General features: G+C 45.3%; 1 protein-coding gene across 2 annotated transcripts; it reads right to left on the bottom strand.

The window, feature by feature from the left end:
* Positions 1-8,067: 8,067 nt before the first annotated feature.
* On the bottom strand, positions 8,068-13,766 carry LOC106570171 (UPF0500 protein C1orf216 homolog). Of its 2 annotated transcripts, none has more exons than XM_014142211.2 (2): positions 13,474-13,766; positions 8,068-9,600 (listed from the first exon to the last, which is right to left on the bottom strand). In XM_014142211.2, the coding sequence occupies exon 2, from the start codon at positions 9,540-9,542 to the stop codon at positions 8,457-8,459; it is 1,086 nt and encodes a 361-aa protein (XP_013997686.1). In that variant the 5' UTR covers positions 9,543-9,600; positions 13,474-13,766; the 3' UTR covers positions 8,068-8,456. The 2 variants fall into 2 exon arrangements, with proteins under 2 accessions (XP_013997686.1, XP_013997685.1); XM_014142210.2 differs by lacking the exon at positions 13,474-13,766 and adding an exon at positions 12,423-12,940.
* Between the last annotated feature and the right edge of the window lie 815 nt (positions 13,767-14,581).

Genomic DNA, 14,581 nt, shown 5'->3' with positions numbered 1-14,581 from the left:
ACACACACACACACACATCCTGATTAAAAGCAAAATTCCCTTTTTGTAATGCATTTTTGGATTATGCAACACATCTTTTTTTTATCATATGTTTTGTCTTTTTATTGAGTATGAAATCAGTTTGCTCTGTTTTTCAAGCGGGATTGCTCTTTCAGTTTGTTCTTTCCAACCCTCCAAACCTCCCAACTCTGTAGCAGGTTAGAAAATGATCAACAGTCAGGTTAGAAAGCCATAAACACACAATTTGCAAATGGATTTAAACTGTGTGCAGAAATCTCAGCATTACTCATCATTAGTTTTCTGTCTTTTTTTTGTCTCTCTGGGCTCTGTAAACCTCCGGTTTGAGCTCTCTGAAATGCACCTTTTGTAACATTAGAATTTGCTATGCAGTTGCTCGAGCTCCGACTGTCAGGCACCCTTTGTAGGCTTGTGTATTTTTAACAAGTTATTCATATCTACTTGTCACAATGAGTGAGAGTTATAGATGTTGAGATGTGAGGAGTTTTTTATGCACAAGCTACACTCAAACTGGGTGCTAGAGTTATTGATTTACAATTCTGATGTGTTTTGGCTTTGTGTGTTGGCAGGCTGACTTTGGAAGCTGGATACTTTATACTCATTTTCATATTTCTCTCTCTCCTCTCCTATTTCACTCTCGGCAGTTGTCGCTGGTTCAGCTTGACTGCTTCGTTAGGGCTCATCATTTGCATTCAGATTAATTATCTAATTACCGACAAATGTCCGGCGGCCACCCCACACTCCGGCTCGTCAGCTCTGAGCCTGTAATTATTTTAATCATTTACTTTCATCTGGAGCGTTCCTGCCATACTCCTGTGTTTAGAGGCCATTCTTAATTACCCTGCCCAGACACTCTTCTCCTCTTTTCGTGAAAAAGAGGGGGAAGGAGGGGAGAAGGAAAGAGAGAGAGAGAGAGAGAGAGAGAGAGAGAGAGAGAGGGAAAGAGAGCCCAGTGGGGACATGATCCAGGAGCACTGACAGCACAGAGGAAGCTCTCTCAGCTTTTCTGGTTGTTCATCCCCTTCTTCATACTCTCTCTTTCTTTATATCTCTACCCCCCTTTCTCTCTGCACAACCCCCCCTTCCCAACTTCCTCCTCTCTTTCTTTCCTCTCCACATCCCCCCGCCCCCCCCACCACACACACACACACACAGACACACACACACACACACACATACACACACACACACACTACTATCGCACCCCTTCCCCCCTATACTTCCTCCCTTTTCCCTTTATCGCAAGCACACACAGGAATCGCCCCTGGGCTTCAGTGCTCTGACTGCTAATACACTGACACACTCACAGAAAGAGAGAGAGTAGAGAGAGAGAGAGAGAGAGACAGAGAGTAGAGAGAGAGAGAGAGAGAGAGAGAGAGAGAGAGAGAGAGAGCGAGAGAGAGCGACTAGATCAGAGTGGCGCGCACACGCACACTGTTTATGGCACACATCACAATGCACACATCTTTCCACTATCCGCCCGGAAAATCTATACACCTCTCTGTCTCTCTATACTTTATTTAGACAGCCATCAGCCAGCCTGTTCCATCTCTCAGTCTGGTTCCTGCCCAGCACATGAGAGATGGGTCAACTCCCCCGTGGCCACTCAGTAATGATGCTCTCACTGAACCCTTAAGCGAGATACACTCACCCTGACTGCTCTTGTTAAAGAAAAAAGATACAAGCTGTGTAATTGGGCTCTTGAATATTTAAGTTAGCCCGGGATGAAAGTTTAATGAAAAGATGATTATCTACCAGTTTATCACACTATTTAATCTTTCATTTTATTCACTGGCTGCTGCTGCAGCACTCACTGTCCGTTTTGGCAGCCGCGGATACAGCAGAGGCTCACGGGTTGAAACCGCACGAGACAGCAAGTAGAATATTATGAATTATATTAGTGAACTGAGCAGATATTTTTTTTATATATGTATCTTCACAAACCACTAAATCGAACCTTCTAACACACACACACACACACACACACACACACTTGTGTTTGATATTACAGATTGCTGTCATTTAGTCTTATTGTTTGTATCTATAGGGGGAATGAATCATTTTGGCCAGAAATGGTGTGAAAAGCAGACAATGTTGTGCTTTGACAGACATAGCATTTTAGCCAAACCCCAGTGGGATACGTGACGGAGTTTGGGAGGATTATGTATGGACCCAACTTGCCCTGAAGGGAGAGCTGCTGGAATGGGACATGGTTTGAACGACAGAGATTAGCAATCAATGTGCACGGAGCAAACACTTTGAGGGAATATCCTACACGACCTAAAGCCCCCCGTTTCAACTTACAACAAAAAAAATATGCTTGTATTTTTCTAAACACTAAAAACCCTGGAAAATGAGTTGTGGCTGTGAGGCTCAAGCATTTTGACATGGTTCAATTTATAGAGATACGATTCTTGACCTTCACACACACAGACTTTCCTTTGTGAATGTAGACACCATCAGCATAGATTTGTGCGCTATCCTAATTGACTGAGTAGGCAAGACTGTAACCTATTTTATTTGATAAGTTACTGCAGTATTGCAAGACCAATTTCACAGTAACCAACAGACTGGCCTATGATGTGGTGGATCATGATTTAGAAATATGGGGCTTGAATAGAAGTGTCGAGGGAATAGACAGAGTTATTGTGTTAAGACTTTGTTTAACCTTGCCTTCTTAGATTTTGGCATTCAATTATACGTCCTGAAGAAATGCGAGGTCGATATCAGTGGCACCGCTTATCGGTTTAATCCACAATTTCACGGTGCTGAGGCGGGATGGGATGTCACCGTTTAGCGGTCCCTTTCGTCTCCAAACCGGGAGAGGACGTCGAGGGAACCTGGGCACGAGAGACCACTTCATCTCAAGGGGGTGAAAAAGAGCAAGTTAAATGGAAGTGACAATCTCTGAAAAAATTCCTGCTGGCAGCTGCGCGCATTCGACATAGTCAGCTCCCCTATATGGTCGCCGACCGCACGACCCCCGTGTCTGGCACACGCACCTGCCGCTCCCAGAAGCGCTTTCACCAACAGCCACATAATCCATGGGCGTGTCGCGGAGGGGCTTCTCTCAATGTGCTCTTATGAAAACCCCTTATGCGTGAAAAAGCCCCCTTTCTCTCTCTATTGTCCAACACAGTTTTATGGGACAACATTGGGCATTATGAGGTTTCGGGATTTACATGGGACTCTATAGAAGGGTATAATCCTTTCAAGCAGAGAACGAATACAAGTTTTAACCCGCTGTTTTCATATTTATTAGCTGGTTAAAGCAGCCGAGGCAGCTGAACCTTATACCCCAGACCCCACCAACAGGCTCTCAAGACCCCCACATTCAGAAAGTCCCGGCGAACCCCCAGAGAACCCTCAGACTTGGACAAGCAGGCAGGCAAATGATCAGTGATACAGGACTTCAGAAGGCCTACTATTTCCACAACCATGATAGCAAATTGAAATATAGGCTAACTTGGTGTTCAGGGTCATCATTTTATGTCAGCCAACAGGTTTCTTAAATCTTATCAATTAATATAGGCCTACAATGATCTGCATTTACAAGATGATGACGCATTAGTCAGGATGAATGATGACTTAATTGAATTAGTGCATTTATGTCCGAAATAAAAACAAATACAGGCCTCTATGAATCCACGAGGATATATGTCAATAAGCCCTCTGGATTGTGGTTTACTTTAAAGAGATTAGCATCATTATTAGGCCTAACCTACATTTCAATAATAACTTTACAATACGTATGCCTTTTTGACCTTCTGATACGTTGGACCTCGAAACATTTTCAACGTCATATTAAAATTACATTTAAAAAAATATGTGGATGAATGACTTTTTATGTGACGCAAAGAGCACTTCCCATTTTTTATATAAGGACATATCTTGCCCATCCCTGACTCTCCTTGGCATTTATAAAGCACTCCATCAACACTTTTGTTAAGGCTCTGTGCACAATTTCTATCCTCACAGCACTGTAAAGGTTATGATGATATAGCCTACTTGTGCTTTCTGTTGTAAATTACAGCCCTCCAGTTGTACTGAAGGTAGTTTGAGCATTTGCTTACCATTTCCAATTCAGGCAATTCAGGAAGTGGTTTGAAATTCAGTTCATGAATTAAAATGTGCCTGGTATTTCTATGAGAATATTTTCCATTCATTAATTTAATTCTAATTCACTGCTGTAGATACTGATATAAAAAATTAAATGATTCAAAGCCTGGCTGGAAATAAACCAATAAAAGAAATATATTTTTTTTTTTCAATGTGAAACAAAAAAAATGAAGCACATGATTCACAAAAAGCCCACACAATTTCATACTCAAGAAGGACATATATACTGTCTGAATGGCTCATGGCAAATATTAGTTCGTTTTCAATTTGTTATGTAGATCATTGGTAAAAAGTGAAGAGATACTTAACTACATCTATCTATCTATCCTGCTGTATGTTTGCTCTTTCTCTTTTGGCGACAGGTCTTTCTATCCAGTTCATCATACACAGGCCGCAGGCCGCAGCCCCCCTGCCCTCCTTCCCCCCCAATCCCCCACCACCCCCTTTATGTCAAAGCTGATTGTTTCCACGCCAACAGAGTGCTGGGGGCAAGCACACTGTCACACTACATCAGGCAGAGGGAAGACAGGGAGAGAAAGAAGAGAGGGGAGAGAGAGAGTCTGCTCTATGGACTCATCAGACAGCACTGGGTAGTAGGGGTCTATATGTCCAACTCACAAAACACGGGCTGAACTGAAGCTATTTCATTGGATCATGCAGAAGAGTGCCCCCTTGTGTTCTTAACACGGAATTTGATTATTATTTTTTAAATGTAAGCGACAAAAGGAGCTATGTGATGAAGAGTCGCCCTCTGCTGGACTAAAATATAGTTCTTATTTCACCCCGTTTTATAGGCCAACTGTAGGATACTGTGTCATGGTGGGTTCAGCTTGTTGTCATTGTCGTGTGAAAAAGACATGACCGAGTGATGGGAAAGAAAACACGTCAACAATAGGCAAATCATTGAAAATGACCATCATGCGTTATGGCATCACTACGCATGGGATGGACTAGCCTGACCTTGACTATGATGATCAATTCATGATTTTCAGAAATACAGGGGGTAGCCTAAATGAAGGCAATATCATTGATATAAAATATAGCCTAATTCATGAGAATAGTTAGCGTTTTAGGCAGAACACCACTACTATCGAAATCCCAAGTTATGCCCAAATGCGCGCAAAGTTGCCAGATAGAATATCTCCACACAATGGCCACAACAGTTTGAAACGTAAATTCCATACATTCAATTGTTGGAGTGTAATGAGCTGGTGGATCGTTATTTCGCGAATATCGCAGGGTCACACATACTTGGAAACACTTGACACCGACTTGGATGACACCAGGCACAGCTGTGTGCACCTCTCTCTCCTCCGCAATAATTTGGGAGAAAACGCCTGAAACTGCGTTGCTAACGTTACCTTCGCTCGTTTTTAGCAGTTCTGCTCAAGGAGAGAGACGGTGGCGCGTCCCGAAGCTCTCCCGTGCGTGTGCTTCTCCCCGGGCGGGGTGCTCTTTCGCCTGTGCCGCTGTTCGCGCCCAGCAGGACCTCCATCACACATGCCTCGTGTCCCGCCGTGTGGCAAACCTATTATACAGTGTCGCTGAGACGAAGAGATGTGTTCAGGGTGAGGTCACGGTGTTTAACGTTAGACACAGCGCAGAATCCCAAATTGAGATACAATGTGCATCCAATAACACTTTTTTCCTTACAGACACAAAATAGACATTTGCTTGAATTGGCCCTTTGTGGAGTTGAGGCCAACAGCTAACAAGACAGAATAACAACTCCATCTAATTTTATAGGCTACAGGCCTATAGGTAAAATGTCCCTTTGCATTTTAACTTCACTGCCTGCCTAACTACATTATGGGGATTGTATGTCCTCAAGATGTTCTGTTCCTCTGCGCTTTTTGGAAACGGTATTTGTACACAGGCAGGACAAAAACAGAACAAACGTGTTATCCCAGCCGCTTCCCCTTTTGATGCCCTAAATACACACATCTTAAAAACCAATAAACAACATATAAATATGTTAATTCTCTGTTCACTGTCATGCCTGCGTCCAGGAGAGGCGATAAGCTTTAGAACATAAGCCTGAGCGCCCGGAGTTCGGAGGTATAACCGAGGATTATCCCAAACTTGCCCCGGGGTTTGGCTCATATTGCGGGACTGGACCGGCGGCTGCTCACCCGGCCGGATAGGACCGCCTGGCCCCGGGGCGCAAACTGAAAGATTCCCCGGGGGACCGTAACCTGCAGAACCAGCTCAACTCAGACTGCAGATTAGTTGGCGAAGGCTGGTATCTCTGGAAGCACTCACACAGACACACACAGCACTGCTAGACGTTCCCTGCCCGCAGCGACGAGAGACGCAGTAACCATGCCTATAAAGATTGATGCTTGGTCCTCACAGGGCTATCACACCACCAACAGAACACAGTCATGATGAGGCGATACAAACGAACTTTGTGCTGCTGATAAATAGAAGATTGTACTGAAAGGTCATGGACCAGAGGCTGCAATTTATATATTTCAACAACGAATACAGAGGCTTTAACTGTTCTATTAGTGCTTTGTGTATAAAATAGAGCACACAGCCATGCGATCTCCATAGACAAACATTACCAGTAGAATGGTCTTACTGACGAGCTCAGTGACTTTCAACATGGCACCGTCATAGGATGCCAACTTTCCAACCTTTCCTCAAATTTCTGCCCTGCTAGAGCTGCCCCAGTCAACTTTAAGTGATGTTATTGTGATGTGGAAATGTCTAGGAGCAACAACGGCTCAGCCGCGAAGTGGTAGGCCACACAAGCTCACCGAACGGAACTAACGAGTGCTGAAGCACGTAGGGCCTAAAAATCATCTGTCCTCGGTTGCAACACTTACTACCGAGTTCTAAACTGCCTCTGGATACCACGTCAGCACAATAACTGTTCGTCGGGAGCTTAATGAAATGGGTTTCCATGGTCGAGCAGCTGCACACAAGCATAAGATTGACATGCACAATGCCAAGCGTCGGCTGGAGTGGTGTAAAGTGCGCCGCCATTGGACTCTGGAGCAGAGGAAATGTGTTCTCTAGAGTGACAAATCACGCTTCACCACCTGGCAGTCCGATGGACAAATCTGAGTTTGGCAGATGCCAGGAGAATGCTACCTGCCCCAATGCATAGTGCCAACTGTAAAGTTTGGTGGAGGAGGAATAATGGTCTGGGGCTGTTTATCATTGTTCAGGCTAGGCCCCTTAGTTCCAGTGAAGGGAAATCTTAACGCTACAGCATATGACATTTTAGACAATTCTCTGTTTCCAACTTTGTGGCAACAGTTTGGGGAAGGCCTGTTCCTGTTTCTGCATGACAATGCCCCCATGCACAAAGCGAGGTCCATACAGAAATGGTTTGTCGAGATCGGTGTGGAAGAACTTGACTGGCCTGCAACAGAGCCCTGACCTCAACCCCATCGAACACCTTTGGGATGAATTAGAACGGCGACTGCGAGCCAGGCCCAACATCAGTGCCCGATCTCACTAATGCTCTTGTGGCTGAATGGACACACATCCCTGCAACATCTTCCCAGAAGATTGGAGGCTGTTATAGCAGCAAAGGGGGGACCAGTCCACATACTTTTGTGATCTAGTGTATGTTAAACGAACGGCCTATAGCTTAGGTTTAGCATGTGTTCAACATAAGCTATCTGACATAGCCTACTTGTTCTCATATGCTGCTAATCCACACTTTTCTTTGTATGCTGACCTAACATTGATGTGGGGTTTATACTGTGCGAAGAGTGCAAATAGACTAGTAAAATCCCAACATCTTCCTAGCCTTATAAATTATCAACTATCGAGACACAAATAACTCTAAAACAATTGTATTATGCCACTGGAGAAGAAACATTTCACCTCATATGTTGTACTTTGAATATTTTTTGGCATGGATTATATCACAGTTATAGAAACAAATAAAATAGCACAGTCTACACGTATATAGAACATTTTAAGATACAAGCATTTATTAAACTCTTATTAAACTCTCATATAATATGTTATATATTTCGATAGATTGGCGGGATTAGGGTGAAAAAAGGTATCCTGGCTCTCAAGAAGAAAGGTGACTTGGATATATTTGGAAAGCGACACAGGGTAGGATGCCAATAAATAAAAAACAAACTGCATTATCCACTTATTAAAACACCACAACAGAGTAAAATCTCAGAGGAGGCATGGAGATTGTCTAGTTCAGGGAAAGTTAAGCCTGGGACAAAATAAGTACAATAACCATCGCCAATGGCAACAATGCCTTTGTATTCCCCTTCAAATATTGTCCTGTCTCTGCTAGTGACCACTTCCTGTTATGGCCTCCGCTCTTCCTTCTTGCTCTACGATTGGCTGGCGGTGGCAGTTGCAGTGGTGCCAGCGCCCATGCGCAGCAGCTCCTTCCTGTGGTCGAGGATGACGTCAAAGCTGGACTGTAGGCGGTTCTGCTGCTCCTGGACGCGGCCCTGCAGGGTGCGAACCCAGCGGATCAGAGCCAGCCTGCGGTACATGGTCAGCTGGACCTGGTGCTTCTCCATCTCCTGGGCCTTAAAGCGCTCGCGGTCCCTCAGGGTCCACACGGCTTCCTCCAGCTCAGGCAGCTCACCGCAGTCCGTGTCCGAGTCCGACAACATTCCCCCGACAAGCAGGCTGTTCCCCGTTCTCAGAGGCTTGCTGCTCCTTGTCCTCTCCATCTTGTCGTCCCACTTCCTGGTCAAAGAGGGGGTAAGTGCGTCTGCAGAGACGACAGGGGTACCCTGGTCGCTCCCCTGGTAATGGTTGGCCATGGGCTCCCCCACTCCAATGCGATCCCACCCCCCCATCCCAGCCCCCTCGCCTCCACTCTCCATATTGAGAGAGGACAGGCTGCCGCTGGACCTGAACTCAAACTCTGAGTCGCTGTTGCCCCATTCCTCTGGATCCTCCACTTCCACCTCCTCCTCTTCCACCACCGCTCCCTGTTTCATGCTGCCTCCCCTCAGCTCTTGTTTCTCCTTCTCGGCATCGCTCATCCTCCCCATCTCCTCCTGCATTTTGCCCTCCTCTGCGCCGTCGGGGGGGACTCTTCTGTACCCATTGTCTCCGCTCTCAATCTCAGGCAGGGGCTCCAGGGGGCTCCAACAGGGAAGGCGGGAGAGTGGGGACAGGGGCCCTGGACCGTAGTGGTTGGAAGAGGATGAGGAGAAGGGAGGGTGGGGCTGGTCGCGGCCCAACAAGCCGAGGTTACGAGGACGTACCTGGTTGCGGTTCTCGTCCCCTCCCATCATGATGTCATCGTCTTGACCCAGGAAGTTGAAGTTGCCGTCCTTCTTGCCTTGCTTCCTGTTGCCTTCCTGAGGCTGGCTGTTGTTGCTGAGTATCAGCAGTGAGGAGGAGCCGCCTCCCTGGTCTCCGTACTGGGGATTCACAGGTTGGTTCTGGTGAAGCATTTTCCTTGGCTGAAACTCACTTCTTCTTGACCGAGAATCAATTCTTGACTGAGATTTACTGTTTAGAAAAGGAGAGAGAGAAAAGATAATATTTTATTTGTCACATGTTACAAGCCCTTAACCAACAAAAAATAGTTAAGAAAATATAAATAAAATAATGTAAAAATGTAATAAAATAACGAAGGGGTACCGGTACCGAGTCAATGTGCGGGGTACAGGTTAGTCGAGGTAATTTGTACATGTAGGTAGGGGTAAAGTGACTATGCATAGATAATAAACAGCGAGTAACAGCAGTGTCAATAAAAATAGTCCGGGTGGCCATTTGATTAATTGTTCTGCAGACTTATGGCTTGGGGGTAGAAGCTGTTAAGGAGCCCTTTGGACCTAGACTAAGCACTCCGTTACTGCTTGCAGTGTGGTTACAGAGAGAACAGTCTATGATACGGGTGACTGGAGTCTTTGACAATTTTTTGGGCCTTCCTCTGACACTGCTTAGTATATAGGTCCTGGATGGCAGGAAACTTGGCCCCAGTGATGTACAGCTCGTACGCACTACCCTCTGCATCGCCTTACGGTCGGATGCCAAGCAGTTGCCATACCAGGTGGTGATGCAACCGGTCAGGATGCTCTCAATGGTGCGGATGTAGAACTTTTTGAGGATCTGGGGACCCATGCCAAATCTTTTCATTCTCCTGAGGTGTTGTCGTGCCCTCTTCACGACTGTCTTGATATGTTTGGACCATGATAGTTTGTTGGTGATGTGGACACAAAGGAACTTGAAACTCTCAACCCTATCCACTACGCCCCCGTCAATGTTAATTGGGGCCTGTTCGGCCCTTCTTTTCCTGTAGTCCACAATCATCTCCTTTGTCTTTGTCACATTGAGGGAGAGGTTGTTGTCCTGGCACCACACTGCCAGTTCACTGACCTCCTCCCTATAGGCTGTCTCATCATTGTCGGTGATCAGGCCTACCACTGTTGTGTCGTCAGCAAACTTAATGATGGTGTTGGAGTCGTGTTTGCTACGCAGTCGTGGGTGAACAGGGAGTACAGGAGGGGACTGAGCACGCACACCTGAGGGGCCCCAGCATTGAGGATCAGCATGGCAGATGTGTTGTTGCCTACCCTTACAACCTGAGCGCTGCCCATCAGGAAGTCCAGGATCCAGTTGCAGACTGAGGTGTTTAGTCCCAGGGTCCTTTGCTTAGTGATGAGCTTTGTGGGCACTATGCTGTTGAATGCTGAGCTGTAGTGAATGAACAGCATTATCATATAGGTGTTCCTTTTGTCCAGGTGGGAAAGGGCAGTGTGGCGTGCGATTAAGATTGTGTCATGTGTGGATCTGTTGGGGCGGTATGCGAATTGGCGTGGGTCTAGGGTTTCCGGGATGATGGTGTTGACGTGAGTCATAACCAGCCTTTCAGAGCACTTCATGACTACAGACGTGAGTGATACAGGGCGATAAGTCATTTAGGCAGGTTAACTTCAGTTTCTTGGGCACAGGGACTATGGCGGTCTGCTTGAAACATGTAGGTATTACAGACTCGGTCAGGGAGAGGTTGAAAATGTCAGTGAAGACACTTGCCGGTTGATCTGGGCATGCTGAGTACACGTCCTGGTAATCCGTCTAGCCCCGTGGCCTTGTGAATGTTGACCTGTTTAAAGGTCTTGTTCACATTGGCTACGGAGAGCGGAACAGCTGGTGCTCTCATGCATGCTTCAGTGTTGCTTGCCTCAAAGCGAGCATAAAAGGCATTTAGGCACTCCTCTGGTGAAAGTTAGTTAAAGCAATTGTTTCAAGGCTAATCCCTGAGTTAGCCTACAATTTAGATAAATCTGCATGCTATAATTTGATAACGCCCGCCTCATTTCCTGATTCAGTCCTGTATGCTGCTGAATAACTCACAATATGTTTGAGATTAGCCTAATACCAGTTAATCTTCTAGCCATCACTCCTATTCCTTATTTTTCTAATATGGTAAAGAGGAGCTGCTCAGTGCGTCCAATTGCACTCCACTTATATTACCATCAAATATTTACATGTCTCCTCTGAACGGAAATTTCTCTAATCCTGACTTCGGGGTACTGTCACTCATTCTCCACTCTCTCCCATGATGCGCAGGCACGTTGTGCTGAAGGACAGCAACTAACGTTCCAGGGTCGTGCGCGCCACTGGCATCCATGTAAATATTGACGCTCAATTATTGTGCATTAAGTTATCAAGTAAAATCGACATTTAGGTGATGTGATATAACATGTTAATCTATGTTTTCTATTCGTTTGTGGTTCCTGCAATAGCCCAACAATAAAACGCATGTCCATCCTTTTTTTTTTTTTTGCTTATGTTAAACTACACAGTATAAACGCTGCCAGCTACGGGATGCACCATTAGTCTAATGCGTTTGTTTGTTCTCAATACACCACCTGCTTTGAAGCTAAACAGCATAATGCTTGAACATTGCTTTTTATTAATAAGTTCTGAAATAGATTTGAAATGTTATGAAGGAACGACGATGCTCGGAGAAAGCATATAGACTATTATAGGCTATAGATCTCACGACATAAAGCGTCGGGATGTAATATTGTCCTACATAGGCCACATAATATGGTTTGAGAAAAACAGATGTCGTAAAAAAACGCGGTTTTATGAAGTTAATATAAAGATGAATGAATCTCCATTGTAAGTTACGTAATAGCATAGCCCTATAGCAGCAGCGCTATCAGCTCACCCCATATCCGAGTTCTCCTCTCTCGGCCTTAGCGATAACCTCTCTCCCACTCATACAAAACAACCTTACCATTCCTTATTTCATTCACCGGTTACATAATAATTCTGATTGACAAATGTGTGAATTGATTCATAGGAGGACCTTGTCTTACCGTTTGGTAGACAAGTGCTTCGTAGAGGAACTAGATTCGGCGCCCTCCGGATTTCACCTCCTCCGGTCGACCCTCCTATGTGATGTTTATCACCGCTCTATCCAGAATCTCTATCCATCCCACCAACTCTCTCTAGCCCTCTGATAGAATATACTGCTAGCCTACCCAATGACTCACTAATTAAACTGGGCAGGGAAGGTAGAAGGGAAACTTCAGAAAGATGTGAGCAGAAAGAGTGCTGCAGAAATTACATTGGAATGTCTCATCATATCCTTGTTTTTTTAAAGGGAAGGCACGACCAAAAAAGTATATGCCACAAACGAACAATTGTTTATAGGCTACTAAAATGTTACCTAGAATAAATGCTCACACTGTTGTCAAGTGAGACAGACTGTTATTTGTTGCACTGTGTCGCTTTAAACTGACGACTGTGTATATGTCGGTATTAGATCATAGAGAACGCCTGTGTTTTCGTGTGTTTTCGTGAGTGTGTTTTCGGGTGGGAGGTATGGTACATCAGACAGACTTTGCAAGTATACTCCCTCCCCATTCCCTGACATGCAGTCGCTGGCGGCAGAAGAGCGAAAGTCCCCCTCGCCCCCCCTTCACCCCATCTCCCCCCTCAAACCCTTTCCACTTCAACAACATCCCCATTCAAGTGTCGCACCTCCAGGCTGTCCCCCTCTTCCCCATCGTTCAATAGTAGCCTAAGCACATGAAAAATACATCAAACACATCGGCCGCCCGCGGCCTCGTCACATGCAAAATCATTTCTATCTTCCAAAACTGAACACAGAACCGTGGAGCAGGACACCGATACAGAGAAACAGATAGCTACAAGGCCGGAAAATAGAAACATTGCGAGACATACAAAAAGAAACAATGAGAGCGCGTGCTGCGGTGCATGTGAACCAAATGTTCAGACGCATGGTCATCCGCGAGGTCCCTTGGGGCGGTAAATAAATATTGTGCTTCGGTTACAGAGCAACGGAGGCAACTCATAACCACCCATCTCACACGCCAGCATTTAATAAAAAAGAGCATGACTTACCTAGCGAATAAGACCTTGTTAGATTTTTTACACAGCCCCAAGTAATGACCCACTTCCCTCAGTTCAGCTTCATCTTCAGCAACACTGTGACAGTGGCCGAGGGGAGCGACCAATGGCTATACTGTCAGCTCACAACACCACAATGCATAACGGCAGATACTGTACAGAGAATCAGAGTTGAGAGAGGACCTCCAGCTTTCTCTTCTCTAACAGAGATAGTTAAATCGACCAAGACATGCTAAATAAAACGAACCCCCATACATTTAGTTAGACGTTCCACCCCTTGGAATGCATCACGGAGAGTGAAAGAGTGCATATTTCTGGTCAATTATTCTAGCCTCTTCTCGGTTGGCAGTAAAATAAATCGGCTTTGTCCTCTAGATATTGTGGATCGGTCAGGCCCGATTAATATAATTCACATAACCTTCCCCGTCTTTCAAATGTTATGATTGAATAAACAAAACCAGGATTAAGTCTCAGCCTAAAGCTAAGAGGGTATCCATGGGGTTCACTCCAGCCCCTGTGCCTGCTCCTAATGGTGTGTAATGAGCTTTCCTGCAGCCCCTAACCCCGAGACCTGCTGCTAAATCACCATGGACTAATGAGATGGAGAGATAAAAGCGGTCATTAAAAGTACTCCTAATGGGGCCTTATTATTAGCCACTTATCATAATCATTAGGTTATAAACTGCAATTATCTTAACTCTGGACCAAGAGCGGTCCTCTCTGAGCCTAGAGAGGTCAACAGAGGATGGGTGGAACTTCTAAGGGACTGAGGTCTATAGACATAGGTAACAGTCTTGATTCAGTCAGGTTGTGGTCAGAGTCAACTGGTATTCTATTATTTGTATTCTGAAGCTAAGGTAAGACTGATCAAAATGAACGTGCAGAGAGAGAGAGAGAGAGAGAGAGAGAGAGAGACATTAGGGACACATTTAAGTATGTGATAAGTATGTTACTTACATTTTCACACAATTCTATTGACATCAATGCAAAATTTGAACAAAGCTTAGTGCTGAGTGGACATTTCCCCAACTAGGATTCTGTCACGATCGTCCAAAGGATTAGACCAAGGTGCAGCGTGGAATATGTTCATTTTCTAGTTTAA

Source organism: Salmo salar, chromosome ssa14 (genome assembly GCF_905237065.1).
Source record: "Salmo salar chromosome ssa14, Ssal_v3.1, whole genome shotgun sequence".
Classification (NCBI taxonomy): domain Eukaryota; kingdom Metazoa; phylum Chordata; class Actinopteri; order Salmoniformes; family Salmonidae; genus Salmo; species Salmo salar.
This window is presented reverse-complemented; position numbering and strand designations above follow the sequence as displayed.

Bases quoted from the DNA above. Each gene is read 5' to 3' on its own strand.
- LOC106570171 (XM_014142211.2), bottom strand. From the start codon at position 9,542: ATGCTTCACCAGAACCAACCTGTGAATCCCCAGTACGGAGACCAGGGA.